Source organism: Panicum virgatum, chromosome 9K (genome assembly GCF_016808335.1).
Source record: "Panicum virgatum strain AP13 chromosome 9K, P.virgatum_v5, whole genome shotgun sequence".
NCBI lineage: Eukaryota > Viridiplantae > Streptophyta > Magnoliopsida > Poales > Poaceae > Panicum > Panicum virgatum.
The window spans coordinates 56573660-56589432 of record NC_053144.1 but is presented as its reverse complement, the minus strand read 5'-3'; the positions used below and the strand labels follow the sequence as shown (position 1 = coordinate 56589432).

Here is a 15773-nt window from a genome sequence, read left to right as displayed (position 1 = left end):
GCTCTGGATCAGAATGCATAAAGAACCCGAGGATCCGAGCTTGACATGGCCACCAGCATGTACGGGGATCCCTGTACAAAATGAGTTTAGTTCCGAAATTTTTTTCTACAGTATCCGTCACATCGAATTTTTGGATCCGTCACATCGAATTTTTGGACACATGCATGGAGTACTGAATGTAGTTGAGAAAAATAATTAATAACGCAGTCTAATTGATTAGCACGAGACAAATTTTTTAAATCTAATTAATTTATAATTAGACATTAATTATCAAATAACAACAAAAGTGCTACAATGTCAAAACCCAAAAAATTTCGGAAACTAAACAGGGCTAATAAAGGCTCCAGTCAATTCGATCGGGCCGGCTCCACGGAGAATCAAATTCTCTTCGGTCGATGCCTGATGGTACGTGGCGCCGAACATTCTTGGGCTTGAGCCACATCCACACGCTCTACCCCCTTTATCGTTTTCACTTTCTCGAAAGGTCCTACTCTCGTGATCTTGACCGTGCTCGTTTCTTCTTCATTTTCTTTAGGCAATCATCTGCTGTTGTTTTTTTTAATGCTAGCTTCTGAGTTCAGAGATCGCTCCACGATCCCTAGTCTCCATACCCTACCTCTTCTCCTTCCACGATCCCTAGTCTCCATATCCTACCTCTTCTCCTTGCATATTCTATATATGCATACAGTGCACTTCTGCTACTACTAGATTTATATTTTACTATCTGATGAACACTATATCTTGAAAAAAAAAATCCTGCCGCCGCACCTGCTTGCAGAATGTCTGACGACGTAACTTTTTTTAGATAATGATCTTATTAGGACTACAAAATGGCAACTGTGTAATCATGTTTCACGGGGACCAAGTTTTTGTTTGGGGGCATCGCGTTGCGTGAGAACTCTGCTCAAGCATGCGGCCTCCAAATTATGAACCACGCGGCGGCACACGGCCACAACTCAATCACCGCCCCGAGGGATATCGATGACGTAAGAGATGATATATCTACGAGTTAGAATAATCCATTCCGATTCGGATGAGGCTCCTGCAGTAACTGATAGATTAGGGCAACTGGAGCTACGAAACAATTGAATGGTTGCCCTAAAAACAATTGAATGGTCGTGTATTCGTGTTACGATATATGTTTAACGACCTTTTTTTAGAGAGGGTGCAGGGAGTGCTCGCATGGTAGTAATCGAGTTGATAGAAATCTCTCACCGGGAAGGAAAAGGATGGTCCCTCAAAAATGGAGAAAAAGGACCAGGGGGCCAGCATTACTCGTGGTAGACAGAACGGTCGGCGTGGGCTTCTCCCGTCCTCCGGCCTTTCATGGGCCCACATGCCCTGCAGAAAGAGAGGCATGTCACATGGACCTGGTAGACCCGCGCGACAGGACGCTGAGCTTGCTGGATAGATAATCAAATCATTCTCTAGCTACCCGCAGCAATTTGTGATGCCATCGCCATTGATTCCCCTCTGCCCGAGCTTTTATCAGGGCCATCCCGGACGTACAAGGGCCCAGCGCGTTAAAATTAAACTTCGGAAACCATCCCCGTAGGCCCAAAGGCTAACTCCTGACATTCTGACGTTGCTTAAATTAGACATTCCATACTTTGCTTGCAAATTACTTTCCATCTTAAATTCTACTACAATTTCATGAAGTTTGCACGAGCTTGGTTGTATGGGCCGCACCTTTTAGCTGCATCGACTCATGAGTTTGGGCCTCCTTGCCCAGGCTCATGAGGTATGCAGAATTCGGCCTTCGCACTCCCAGCCATCCAGGTCCAGGCCAGCGTATCTGCGTAGTACGGGCGTAACATGGCATCTCCAATTATCATGATAATGAGACCGAATATACTTTCACCAATCTGGTGCAATAATAATGTAGGCTACCATCAACTCAGAAGTTTTACCTCCCATACACTGGTCCCAATATCTTGGCTGGAACAGATATTTACAAGCTGCTGGACAATCCAAGCAAGCTAGATACAAGAGATGCGGACCAAGGAGACTTCTCAGAAGCTAACAACGATAGATGGGTATTTCTTAGATTAGCTTCGAAACATTCATCTCTTCTTGTTAAGAAGATGAAATGGAGCTCTAACTCCACAAAAGAATAGTCTATTTCTTCTTGTGCTTGTTTTCATCTGCCTACTGCTCCTTGATCTTCTTGGGTTTAGTTAAGAAGGTCACTACCCACACTCCTAACAGGGTTGCTTGGAGAGGCGCCAGCCAATATACCAGTAGGTGGTCAAATGTTGTATGATCTCCTCGAGCATATGCCCAAGCAAAAGCCTGCAAACGCATACCAGAACAAGCAATCAGGAAACTGAATATGGATTACTAATCTTTCACAGACTACATGAACTAAAGCAATTATGAATGTCAGGTGTAATAGGAGCAAACATCTAACACGGAGCCAATTGGCATAATCTACAGTGACTGCCATATAGCCTTTTCATAGCACAAACCTTTCCTATATATGTCCTTTGTAACAGAAAAAAAAGCAAGACAATCTTATAAGGTCTGCCATCATATAAACTGCTACACTGCAGTGCCTAAGTTTGATACCAGCTTGAATCATCCACTTGGCAAGTACAGGACAGCATAATTGCTGTCTGGCGCACAACTCAATCAATCACACATGACATGCTGCAATGACACATGTGTATAAGTATAACAGTGCGCAGACTAGGATGATGAATGCAGTCACAACAAAATTGATGCCTGTACTTTTGGATAGTTTCAGTTTGGTTCCTAGGGAAGCAAATCGCCTGAATTTGACATGAAATCCAAAAGGTTCATTTGTAAGTTAGATATGAGTAATGCCCGTGCTGAAAGACTTACAGATGCAGGGTTCATTATCCCTCCAGTTATGTCCGAGCTAAGGATATGAATTGTGTTCTTCCAGATGCTTGTGATCCATGTCTTCATAAAGAAACTTTTCATCTCCTTCTTCTTAAGAGTCACTGACACCATAACAACCATGAAAGTTGCTAATCCTTCAGCTAATGCTCCATGATGAGCACCAACACTTAAGCGGGCCCCCTTACCCACATTAGGGAAAGTAAACTGAATCAGCTTCACTCCCAGAACCGCCCCAATCACCTGATAACCATAACGAGAACGACAAATGTTTAATAAAAAAATACACCGATCAACAGATCAATCAATTTGTCCATAACTGTTAACCGAAACAGAATGTAATGACAATATACAGTAGCTGTATATCGTGGCAAAGTGACAAGCATTACAAGTTATAGCATCAGGCATCTTGCCTGTTGTATGAATGTTGTCAATTGGCATATGCTTATAAGGTAATAAAACCACACTTGGAGGATTAGATATCAGGCAGGCATATAGCATAATCAGTAATTTTGGTCCCCACAGATGTGATCAATCAAATTACCATAGGCCGTTCTGTGTTTCACAAATGGATAAGATTGAAGACCAAATCCAGAAGGAAGATTGAATTACGAGTTGACGACAGACATCGCGTCCGGGAACATTAATTACCTGGGCAGGGATTCGCGCGAAGGCGGTGAACAGGTATACGGCCGGTCCGCCGTGGGAGGCGACGGCGGCGGCAAGGATGGTGAGCGGGTTGTAGGAGGCGCCGCCCGTGGCGGCCTCGAGCCAGGCGAAGATGAACATGTACACGATGGAGAGCGAGGCCTTCACCGCCTCGGCCTGAGGCCGGCCCCCGAAGCCGAGCGGGCCGTACACGAGCAGCTTCACCAGCGCGCCCGCGCACACCCACGCGGCCGCCAGCGCCAGGTCCCCCACCACCAGCCACGGCCGGATGCGGGCGCGCGACGGCGGCGGCGGGGCCGGAGACATGGCGGCGGCCGGTGTTGGCGGTCCTGGTCGGGGGCACCGGAGGATAGAAAGGGGTCGTGCGCGGCTGGGGAGGGAATCTTCTGGCCGGGATTAGTTAGTTAATAAAGGGGCGATCGAGTTTAATTTGGGTGGAGGCATAATGCGTTTTAGCCCTTCGTTGGAAGTGGAATTTTAAATTAGTTGGCAAACCAAGATTCTTAATCCACGTGATTAAGGGATAGCGGCAGCTTGGTGACAAGGAAACCACTGCGACCTCTTTTGTCGTCACGTGCACTGAGCACACAGGCGCATAGCGCTGCGTTGTCTTTGAAGAAGTGTGTGAGAGAGAGAAGAAGTTTGTCCTCTCTTAGGCCTTGTTTGGCTCCAGGATTTTTTTCAGAAGTCCCTATCACATCAAAAGAAATCTTACTATTTTATAGTATTAAATAAAATTTGTTTATAAATGTTTTTTGACAGCTGAGTGCTTTTTCGCGAGACGAATCTAATGAGCCTAATTAATTCATAATTTGCTACAGTGATGCTACAGTAACCATTCGCTAATCATAGATTAAGATACCTCATTAGATTCGTCTCGCAGTTTAGCCCCAGGGTTCTGCAGTTAATTTTATAATTAATATTTATTTAATACTTCTAAATACTAAAAAGTCCCTAGGACTTTTTTGAAGTCCCTGTTTCTAAACACCCCCTTAGTCTTTCGAAATCTTCTTTCAGCAACTTCTGCGGAACTCGTAGTGAATCAGGACAGAAAAAAATTAGAGAAGTTTGGACCTAAAACATCTGTAGCGTACGCCTTGCTTCAGAGCAATGCTACAATACATATTACTAAGGAAAGGAGGGGAGATGAGGTCAGGTCCAGAAAACATGAAAAGATGCCAGAATGAAAAACTGCAAAGAAAAAAAAAAGAATTCCGTTGCCGGGACTCAAACCCAGGTCTCTCAGGTGAGAGCCAAGTATCCTAACCAGCTAGACTACAACGGATGTGTGGTGAAGCAAGTTCTGAACTTTATAAAACCATTGATTAATCAGCCTCACAATTCATCATCCTGTTGAAGAAACCATGTTTGTTGACTTCTTTAGGTACAAATAATCTATGCACACAGATATTGTATTTTTCTATTGGAGCCTTGGAGGACCCGTATCGTGGCAACATCACACACTGCAATCACAAGCTTGAATGCAAGGTCGACCCTGAGACTGAATGCAACTTTTGGATCGAGCCCAGGAGGAGATCAAATGAGGTGAGGGAGTAGGAATCCAGAACAACACCCATCTGCTCGCCTGCGTTAGTTATAGGACTTGCCGCCGGCACCACCTATAGCACAGAAGTTCAGACATCATGACGCTACATCAAGTCCGAGGTATAACTACTATCATGTTGCTAAGTTTGAAATCATTGAATCAAGTTGATGCATCAAACCTTGTCTGGCTGCTGGAAGGAGTTCTCATCCCGCAGCCAACCAGATGTAAGAACCGTCTTGATGGATCCAAATTTCTGAATATCAGTTTCCAGCCCAGTTACAGATATATTAAGGTTAACAGCTTTGCTCCCAAAATTTACAACCTGCGAAAGATTTTCTTTTGCCAAGTTAATTTCCATTTCATTCACAAAGCTAAGTTTCTCAAAGAGAGAAAGAAACCACCTTTATTTTCAGGTATGTATTCCCATCTTGTGAATTATTCCAAGTGATAGCAGATGTGACCAGTTGATCATAGTTTGAAAGTTGAATAGTGGATGGATGAAGTGCCGCGCCGCTTGAATCTTTGAAGAAGTGTAGCATCCAGTAATTTGGACATCCATAGTGCTGCCATGAGTTAAAGACTATGGCATCTGGGTTCCACCTATTGCAGAGCGGAATCTTTTATTAAGTATAGATGAATAATCAAGTAACAACTCATGCAAAAGTAATTATCCACAATTACCTTCGATCATTGTCATTTACAAAGAGTGGAGCACAACTTGCCATCTCAACCACATCACTGCAAAGAAACCATTCCAAAGCAGATGAATCCATAACGTACTCTAAATCACCCAGGAGCCAAACCAGAAATAGGATTTAACAAAACCTGTTTCTTTCTAATCCAATGAGAAATGCAGCTTCCGCTAAAGCAGCTATCAGTGTTCCTCGACCGGCATCATTTCCAGTCACAGCATATTCACTAACGATTGCCTACGAATTACATAGGGCATTACAAGCCAGTTGTAAGGATGACAGTCGAGGTATCATTTGCAAAGCAAGTACCTTGGGTCCACTGCGGGCTGTGTTATCAAACATTCTAGATCTGGAAAACATATCACCTGATGAGGTATAGACCTGCAGCATAGAAGATGTCTCACTACTGGGAAAAATATTGTCAAATCAAGGCCAAGCAAAGCAGCAGACATTACGTGAACATCATACAAATCAGCTGGGTTGACTGGTGAAACAGCAGATCTATCACAGCTTGATATGATTGTGATGTCTGGGTAGGATGCTTTTATTGCAGAATAGAACTTCATGTAGTTATCTACAAATTGGGAGAAGTATTAGATTTATTGCGTAACAATAAAATGAAACTGAACAAATTCTATGTTGGTTCTAGAAAGAATGTTACTATGAAGCAAGACAGGAAGAAAATGGAATTGTGTGAAAACCTTTATAATAGTATTTAGAACATTCTTGATTCCCTATTGAAACATAATAAAGCTGAAAGGGTTCTGGATGTCCCATTGCAGCACGAACCGAACCCCATGCAGTCTGGGGGTCTCCCCTGGCAAATTCAATTCCATTAACAACATCCTGCAATATGGCAAGCATGGAGAAATTTGGACAACACAATGTGGATTAACTATTTGGTGATATTAGAAAATATTATTAGAATGGAGCCATAAATTCTAGGAAATGTTCGACATTTCTGGTTAGCATAACCAGGAAATCACAGAAATCCTAATTAAGAACTTATGCACTATATAGACATTAAAGCCTCGTGTCAATGCCAACATTTGACTCTATTTTTTCTCATTTCCAGCATACTTAGACAGGAAAAAAACATTTCCTTAGTGGTGCTTGTGTTGTAAATTGTAAGTACATTATGGTATTCCGGAGTTGTTAATATAAATGAAAATAAAAATTAAGTGGGTGCAAGTTTAACCAGTCGCCCAACAGTCCATTTTAAGTATTCAAGAACAAACCTTTACAAAGGCAGCTATTGTTGCTGTTGGGACTTCTTCATTGAGGCTGGCCCCTGCCACATTGAAAGCAAGTCCAACAAACCAGTCAAGGGTAAGTTATCTCTCCAAATATGTAATGGTTTTTTATGCCTTCTTCTATACTTTATTGATAAGTTGATATAACAATTACCATCATTAACCACCCAAACTGGGCAAGCACCAAGGTCTTCTGCTAGCTACATCAGTGAAATAGGACTCTCAGCATCAAGATATGCATGCCCGTAATTATGTGAACTTCCCGTTCAGACAAGTAGCAATGTGTTACTCACTTGGAGGAACTCAAAAAATCCAAGTCCATCATCAGTCCAGTAGGCCCAAGCATCGTTAAAATGCCCAGGTCTTTCTTCCCATGGTCCAACAGTTTCACTCCAGCGGAATGCATTTACAAGATAATTCCCCATTACATAGTTGCCACCTAAAAGCCACATGATGTACTGTTAGTTATCAGCAACCTCACTGTCTAACTATGAGCCCAAATCGGAGATCATGATTTATTTTTGTAGCTCTTGGTTTATCCGTATAACAGAAACACAAACATAAGAGATCATGAAGGTACAAATTGATGCATCTTGTATTCAGTAAAAGATCGATATTACATGCAGTAACAGAAATTTTCTAGGGAAGTTTCTTCTTTTTATTCTCTTGAAATTTTCTTGCACAATAACAGAAATGTTGTTCCTGGTGAGGATGGAATACATAGTTCTTTGTCAAACCACAGTAAGAAACCAATTTAGTAAATAATAAACTGATAATCATAGTTGCAGGGCACATCTTTTCAACATATAATTTTTTTAGAATCCAAGGCATATCTTTTCAACATTCACCATCCAATTCTTGCGCATGTAGAAGTGCGGCAAAGAGTATGCCTCGCATGCTGCAACGATGATTTTGTATGTTGCTTTGAGCCAGCAAGGTATGATATTTTACATTACATGGAATACACAACTGTCCATTGCAGAAAAGTCAAGCGTATGTGCAAGGTATATGCATCTAATTCTCAACCTGACCGCTAGTCATGTACTCGTATAATCAGCAAGTATTTTGCCCAGTATTTCACAATATTTAACAGTTTTTTTCTGGTCTTATGGTCAAATAAATCCAGGCTCTTTCCTCACATCCTGGGTTGTACTGAGGCATACTACGATCGCCTCTACATATGAAGATTCTCAGAAGGAAGATAAAATTCTAAGTGACAAACCTGGAAATTTTAGAAATCGAGGCTTCAGATTTGCCAGCATAGAGGCAAGATCTTTACGAAAACCATGCCCCTGAGAAATAAAATTGATAAATAAGGGTCACTGTTAAATCAAGAAACAGAAACTCCTTGACACCTTAGTTGATTATACGAATCATATGTTTTCCTTTGATCCTTTCTTCTGTTTAGACCATTTCCTATTGTAAATTAGGATTAAGTCCAATCATACGATAGTCTTGCTTACAGAAACTTATAATTTAGCACCACGACACAATGCCATCTTGATTGTGATGGCTGCAACTTTTAGAAACATTAGAGTGCAAACTATTATAACTGCATGGTTGCACCATGGCTATGCATGGACGACATAGTTCGATAAAGATCACTTAACATTCTCTGGCAATAGAAATTAAAGTTACCGAAAATCATGGTTCAGGTTATGATGTATTGGATTTGTGACTAGATAATCTGCACATAAAACAGTAGTAATTGCAAAATGGCATGTAGTATGACTTTGCGTTTCTCACATCCTACTATTTTGCAAAAGAAATGTATGGAGAAAATATGCATCAAGTTCCTATGGAACCTCAAAAGGATAAAAGGGAACTGGAAATGATATTACCATGAATGTATCTGATGGCATAAGTGATACTTGATCGAACCAAATTATGCCACTTTTGGTGGTCGTAAGCTGAAGTCTTGAATTAGTATTTCTACCAATTGATTCCAAATCGAATTCAACCTTCGTCCACTCAACAAAATCTTCTTTGTCACCCCTACAAATGAAGTATTATTGCATATGCTATTTTTTCACCAAAAAGGGCACAAATAGCAGCAAACGAAGTATTATTGATGCATTGAACCATGACATATTGCTTACGTGATGGTATGAGAAGCTAGAATTTGAAGACCATCTGAACTTGTTAACGAAACTGTCAACTCCACTGATTCTGACGACTTAATGTACATGGTAGCTCTATAAACCTTTCTTCTCTCAATGTTCTGCAACAATTGTAGCAAAAATATTTCTTATTTTAACAATGGAGATAAGCATCTCTTATTGATTTATCATGTCCGAAAGGGAGAAGAAATGTGTATGTATTATACACGCATTGATTCAGATATAGTATTGAGTAGTGAATACAGAGGTTATTAGTCCCTCGCTGAAAAATGAAGAGGATATTAACAAGTAATCTGAAAAAAACACCTAACTTAAAAGTCCTAAAAAAGCTACACAAAAGGCAGATGGAAAGTGTTACGGAAATTTCCAGAATAAAAAAGGAGAAAAGTATGAATTATGTCAGATGCATAAAGGTCGTACCATGCCCCAGTAACCAGGATTGTAGATCCCAACACCTCCTGATGGGCAGGCATTAGTTCCAGTAGTTTCACAATGCACTTCCATTCGAAGTGCAATTGGGTTACCAGCAAAACAGGATGACCGATCTGTTGCCACAATAATATTGGATTCATCCCCAATGATCAACCATGGGTCAATGTTTGAAGGAGTATTAGGACCACCAGCTTCAAAACCTGTAACATAAAGAAAACTTGTAAGGAGCCGGAAAATTATAAGACTTAATCTTAAGCCCATTCTTGACATCCTATTCTTTATGATCTACAAACAAACATTTGCCTAGAAAAAAAAGAAGTAATTGTTAGTTGCTATAGTGGACAACTGGATGATATTGGACAGAATGAGGTCTGAGCAACTAGTAGCTCTGCTTTTAATTATTATCTATACAGACAAAAATCATCAATGTCTGAGCAACCAGTATGGCTATAGAAATTAGCAAACAAAGGCCATCGTCACCATCATGAGGTTATTTTGCTGACAACGATAAATGGTTACAGATACATAAGTATAATTCTGATGATAAAACATTTAAATTGCTTGTCAAGAGAAAAATAAAAATAGGATCAACTGATAGTGCCAGTTAACCTTAGACATTGAATCCCATTACCTCTGTTGCTCACAAGCTCTGCCCACAATCCACCAGCTCCAGCGTGGTTGATCTCCTACCAGTACAACCATGATTCCAAGAATTACAGAGATTCATCACCTTCCAAGTAAAATGACCAGACAGCATCTAGCACTACTCTACCAGGTTGATTTTTATGATATGAAAAGTTGAAAGGAATTGAAAAGATCAAGAAAACAGTTATTTTGACTAGTATAACCGCAGGTTAAGTTTCACATCAATTAGTACAATACTACAGTTTATAGCAAAAGTAAACACCAGATGAGCTCCTGAATAGTCATGCATGAGCCAGTATGATATGCCAGCTGAAGTTGATTGTGTATGGCTATTAGCGCTAATATAGACCGTCAACCAATTTAGACTAGTGCACAGGAGTTCATTGATTTGCCCTATTAAATCCCACATTATGAAGGCATTGCCATCTCTGCAGAGGGTGGGGTATTGGTAGGGTAAATGTTACTACATGTCAATCTAGTAACACATGAAACCAATGTACTGACAACAACCAGACAGTAAACTCACCTCAAAGAAGATGCCAAACATATTTCCAGGGATCACCTGAGCATTCTGGGGTGAAGCATCCACACTCAACTGAGCAGTTTGAGCCCCAACTGATCCAACATAAAGTATCTGACACAAGGCGCAGACAAGAACCAGAACATGGAACAGCCAGCAAACCGAACCAGCTCTTAGGACGCCCATTGCGTCGCTACAGCCGAGAGCAGAGCACTAACTCAATGTAATCTCTCTATATGCCCAACTATACATGCAGCAACCCTAGAAACGTTTTAACAAACTGCAAGGATAGAAAACAGCAATTGGCTCAGATAAATGGTGCGTGAGTAGAAGTGAAGTCCAAATAAAATGATGAGAGGAGAGGATAGCAACATCATCTGTATGTAATCCTGTCTGAAGTCTGAAGATTACTTCTCAGAGTTGCACTCCTGTCGCGGGCAAGCAACACAGAAGTGTCGTTTTCTCCTTATCCATCCAGGAAAGCAATACCACGTATGGTACGCTGTCTGGATTTCATGGTAACCAGTTTTCTCCGTACGATGCCTCTTTAAGTGCCACCGGCTAAACTTGTCTGAATCTTCTGTATAAATAAATTTATTGGTAGAACCCCCGGCTGAGAGCCCCCTCCCACCCAAGCTTGAACTCGGGTGCCCCCATGCATGTTGCTGTCTCCTAATCCATCTATGAAAGGAATACCACGCATAGCCCATTGTCTGCATTTCACGTTAACCAGCTTTCTCTTGCCTAAAGATAATCAAAATTTTGTTTCCTTAAATGTGTATCTACCCATGTTAATTCTGTACCAGTAACACCGCACCCTCAATCTCCGGATTGGGAACTGCTCGCATGCCGAATTTAGCCGGATTAGAAATGGCAAAGTACTACCGCGATTGTTTGAACCCCCAGCATGGAACGGAACAGAATCGCACAGCGCATCCCGTTTCAGATAGCTTGCCAGAAAGGGGCGGACCACTGAACCCCTAGCAATTTCGGAAAGCAATAAACCAGCTGCTCTACTTCACGCGGAAACGATGTTCGCAGGCTCGCAGCAAGGACGGAGGGGTCGCCAGGGCGGGGGGAAGGAAGGAATATCCAGCAGAACAAAACGAGTAGGGTAGGGTTTCTATACCGAGCGAAGCCGTCAGCTTCTGCGGAGAGGGCTCGACGATCGCGTGAGACCCTTCGACGCCAACGAAACGGGCGTCGATTGATCGGTGGCCTCGCTTGTCTCACTTCAGCCGGCGGCCAGCAGGCAGCAGGGGGGTGGGGAGAGAAACGAAGAGGATGATGATGAATTAGTCAGAGCCGGCTGGAGGGGCCGACGTGGCAGTGATTTAGACAGGCGACCTGTTTTCTGAATTCTGATGACAGTTGTGGGGGACTAGAGAGCCTGTAGAATTAGAGGGTAGTACTCCGTCAACAAACATCCCACCAAATCGGCGGAGAGAGTTTGAAAACGAGGCCGCCTACTGGCCACTGTGGTGATTTAGGCCCATCTAGCAATCATTCGTTGGGAGTAAGTACTATACATGATCAATTGACCATAGGGTAAGGATTGGTCTTCAATATTTAAACCAAAAGTCACGAAAACTTGAAAATTTCCGGGATAAAACCACTTTTTCGTTGGGCTCTTCATAATCCAACCTGGTAATAAAAAAACTTGAAAATATTCCCGTTGAAGAAGGAACACTCAACACCTAGTAGTTTTGAGCATTCTCCGGCAAGAAGAAACAGCCGAATAAATTAGCATTCCTTTGAAAATTGCTTTGCGACAGGGTTGGAATGTCTTTGAACCATGGACTTAAACTTTGACGAATATTACATCGACAGTTTGATGTATGCCTGCGCGCTAGAGTTTTTTTTCTTTTCTTTTTGATGCACCTGCGCGCTAGAGTTGCACATCTGTGATTGCAATCACCTCGACTCACTACTGACATGTTCGCACGGCTTGTGTGTAGCAAAACTTGCATTGCAGATTTTGCAGGCACTGAGGCATCATCGATTTGTCATTCATCTGGGGACCCGTCGTCTTCCTCGTCGGCGTCCAAGGGCCTGAAAAACTTGCCGTCCAGCAGGAACGTGCCGACGGCGAGGCGCACGGCCCAGACGTCCTTGGGCTTCCGCGCCATGATCCTGCCCAACCGACGAGGTCACACGATCGTCAGTGCCAAGACATTCTAGTTTATTAACGCAGCTCGTTTTGTTTTGTTGGTCAAGCAGCAGCTAGAAGAGTACATCAGCTATCGCGTACGTACCTTCCGACGTCGCCGGGCTTGACCTGGCCGCCGTTGTGCCGGAGCGACGGCACCGACGCGGCGGTCTTCAGCATCACGGGCGCCTCCAGGATGACGATCGGCGAGCCCACCCTGAGCTTCGACGTCTTGTCGCCTGCTGGTGCGACGCCGCCGCTCGGCGCGCACCGGACGGCGACGCCGCCAGGACGTCGTCGCACGGGAGAAGCTGGGACTTGCTGCGGCGGCGAGACGAAGGTCGAAGGGACGGCAGCGGTTGCCGCCGCGAGCGAAGCCTGCAGCATCCTGCCGACTGATGAAGCAGATGCAGAGGCAGCCATCTGATTTTGTGCAGGTAAATCTGGGGTCAGTGCTGCTTCGCCTGCTCCGTCGTTTGTTACTGCATCATCCTCTTGCTGATTTTGTGGGCGTGGTGGTGGGATGGGAATGCTAATTCGCCAGTTGGGTTCAAGGGGAATGTCTCGAGGCCCGAGGGAGCTGTGTAATTGTTGGCCTGATTCTGGATGGGGCCGTGCTCGCGGGCGGCAGGGGAGGATGTGCTCGTCAGCTCGTGGCCGACGGGGGGAGTGGATGGCTGCTGTGTGCCCTGCTGTTCCCTTATCCATCCCTTGACCTCCTTGTGCCGCCTAATCTGAAACTTGTCCAAATCTGACCGGCCACTGGGGGGGGGGGGGGGGGGGGGGGGGGGCCGTCCCAACCGTCTCGCAATTTCTGTATCGCCGTTTCAAAGCACACCTTGCGTCTCGTAATTTCCTATCGTGAAATCCGAGCACGTCGCGGCTGACATCCTTAACTGGCAATTGTTGATCGATCGATAACCCCTCTACTGAAAGGGAGGCACAGTGCCCTGAGTTGCCTTTCTTGAAGTTCAGAGCCAGCAATCTCAAGGCGGTTGCGCTGAGGCCTGAAAATTCCGAGTTCAACAATCAACCCCGTTCCATCTCAGGCTCAGGGTTCAGATTGCAGGCGGGGCGGGTTCTAAAACGAACCCGCTAACCCGCCACGCAAAAACAAAGCTCGTGGCCAATGCGGCCCAGCTGCAACACTTTTGTGGCCTAATATTTAGCAGCCTGCGAAGGCCGTGGACAAGAAAAGAGAACCGCAAGACCCGTAAATGGATCGCAAAACCTAGGGGCGGCCGCCGTCACCACAGCGCCGCATTCCCCTCCGTCGCTCGGCGGCCGCCGCCACCGCAGCCGCCGGCTCGCCGCAATCCCCTCCGCCGCTTCCGTCGTCCGGCCAGGGCTCAACGCGCTGCCTACCTCCTTATCGCCAGGCGGGGTGACGGGCTACTCCTCGCGGCCTATCTCTCTGCCAACGCGCCCGAAGACGAGGCCGGTGAGGCCACTGGCGGAGGCGTACGGACGGGCGCTCAGCCTCCCCGTCGCCGCCATGCGCGAGGCCGGCGAGGCCACTAGCGGGGAGGAGGGAGAAGGCCACCATCAGGAAGCCCAACGACTTCCAGCAGCACGGGGAGACTCGCTGAGCACCCGAAGGTCAGCTAGGAGCTCAGATCAATTTGGATCGATCTGCTTTCTTCCATCTGAATTCCATCTATAAGTTCCATCATCCGAATTTTGAGCATCATGGTGGTGCTGTTCCATCGTTAGGAGGTTCGCCGACTCGCTGGGCCGCCCGATGGAGGCGGCAGACGGAGCCGACCTGTTCGGCTGGCATTCCTCCATGGTGGTGCTGGAGGACGGGAAGGATGGGGAGGAGGGCTCTGACTGGGACCCCTTCGACGAATTGGATCTTGCAATTCACCCAACTCAGCAATGGGGATCACAAACAGGAGAGTGAGTTCACCCAACTCAGATTCCAGTTCAACCAACTTGACCTCACCAAGAAGTGTAAGCAGTTCCTTAAGCAATGTTTATCTGTAGTTATTGTAGTTATTGAATGCTTGACTAGTTCTGTATAAACCAGTGTGGTAGTGCATTCTAGCCTAGGGGAGAATAATCTTAGGCAGGATGTTGTTGCCTAGAGGAACTAGTATTACCTGATAATTGTTTCTTCATCTTTTTGCATGGTGTACTTCCATAAGCTTTTACATTTGGTTTTTGCTTCCTGGACTACCTAGGCAGTTTCAGAACAACAAGAGATTCTAGTGAGCTAATAAGAAAGCAAAGACTCTTGACTTGGTGCTTGACTTGGGCTACGAAATATAGGCATCGGATCTGCATTTACACAGCTGTAGATCACACGTAGGATTGTTTTTTTCAAAAAGAAAATGAATCAGTAGCATTGTATTTACTTTCTCCTTTCAGTTATTTGTCATATTGATATTCATGCTCTGATGTATATCAAAACATGCATGTAATCTATATGCTATTTTCAAAATCTCCATTGCCTTGCATCTTTTTAATCATTCTTTGCAATTTTCTACTGTTTTGCCATTGTAGTATGTTACTGTGTTGCACTCTTCAATTCTGAATATCTATGGTTAGTGAACATGTGTTTCCTGTAGCTATTATGTGAACATTGTGACCTTATATTTGCTCCTCTAGCTACATGTAAACCATAACTTTATTATGCATTCCTTATATTTGTTCTAATATATATACCACTGTACCAGCCAGGCTGTGCCAAGAGAGCAGCAAAGAAGACTACAGGATCCTTCAACTGTAGCATCAAGGAGCGTGGCAAGAATACAATCATTGTTGAGACGGAAGTCCCCAGTAAGGAAGCAAATTGTGATGTCCCCATTACTGAAGAGGCGTCTAATGTCACCGAGGACGGGCCATTATAGAGCAGAGCACTTGAGGTCCCCTTCAACAATCAG

The 15773-nt window shown here is 44.2% G+C and overlaps 3 protein-coding genes and 1 non-coding gene across 5 annotated transcripts; all 4 read right to left on the bottom strand.

Annotated features, from left to right (window-relative positions):
* Window positions 1-1852: 1852 nt before the first annotated feature.
* On the bottom strand, window positions 1853-3924 carry LOC120652556 (aquaporin SIP2-1). The gene is made up of 3 exons (XM_039930410.1): window positions 3514-3924; window positions 2845-3105; window positions 1853-2292 (listed from the first exon to the last, which is right to left on the bottom strand). Exons 1-3 carry the CDS (start codon window positions 3835-3837, stop codon window positions 2149-2151), a joined length of 729 nt encoding a protein of 242 aa, XP_039786344.1. The 5' UTR covers window positions 3838-3924; the 3' UTR covers window positions 1853-2148.
* Window positions 3925-4743: 819 nt separating this feature from the next.
* TRNAE-CUC lies at window positions 4744-4816 on the bottom strand. The gene has a single exon. It is a non-coding gene; the product is annotated as a tRNA-Glu (tRNA).
* Window positions 4817-4818: 2 nt separating this feature from the next.
* LOC120652555 (alpha-L-arabinofuranosidase 1-like) lies at window positions 4819-12046 on the bottom strand. Of its 2 annotated transcripts, none has more exons than XM_039930409.1 (18): window positions 11112-12046; window positions 10746-11019; window positions 10206-10260; window positions 9563-9774; window positions 9122-9243; window positions 8864-9017; window positions 8245-8314; window positions 7316-7461; window positions 7177-7222; window positions 7008-7060; window positions 6471-6615; window positions 6225-6343; window positions 6079-6150; window positions 5903-6006; window positions 5759-5815; window positions 5479-5677; window positions 5256-5399; window positions 4819-5150 (listed from the first exon to the last, which is right to left on the bottom strand). In XM_039930409.1, exons 2-18 carry the CDS (start codon window positions 10923-10925, stop codon window positions 5001-5003), a joined length of 2028 nt encoding a protein of 675 aa, XP_039786343.1. In that variant the 5' UTR covers window positions 10926-11019; window positions 11112-12046; the 3' UTR covers window positions 4819-5000. The 2 variants fall into 2 exon arrangements, with proteins under 2 accessions (XP_039786343.1, XP_039786342.1); XM_039930408.1 differs by having other exon boundaries at window positions 11869-12045.
* A 397-nt stretch (window positions 12047-12443) lies between these two features.
* Window positions 12444-13597, bottom strand: LOC120652557. The gene is made up of 2 exons (XM_039930411.1): window positions 12995-13597; window positions 12444-12872 (listed from the first exon to the last, which is right to left on the bottom strand). The coding sequence occupies exons 1-2, from the start codon at window positions 13594-13596 to the stop codon at window positions 12746-12748; spliced, it is 729 nt and encodes a 242-aa protein (XP_039786345.1). The 5' UTR covers window position 13597; the 3' UTR covers window positions 12444-12745.
* Between the last annotated feature and the right edge of the window lie 2176 nt (window positions 13598-15773).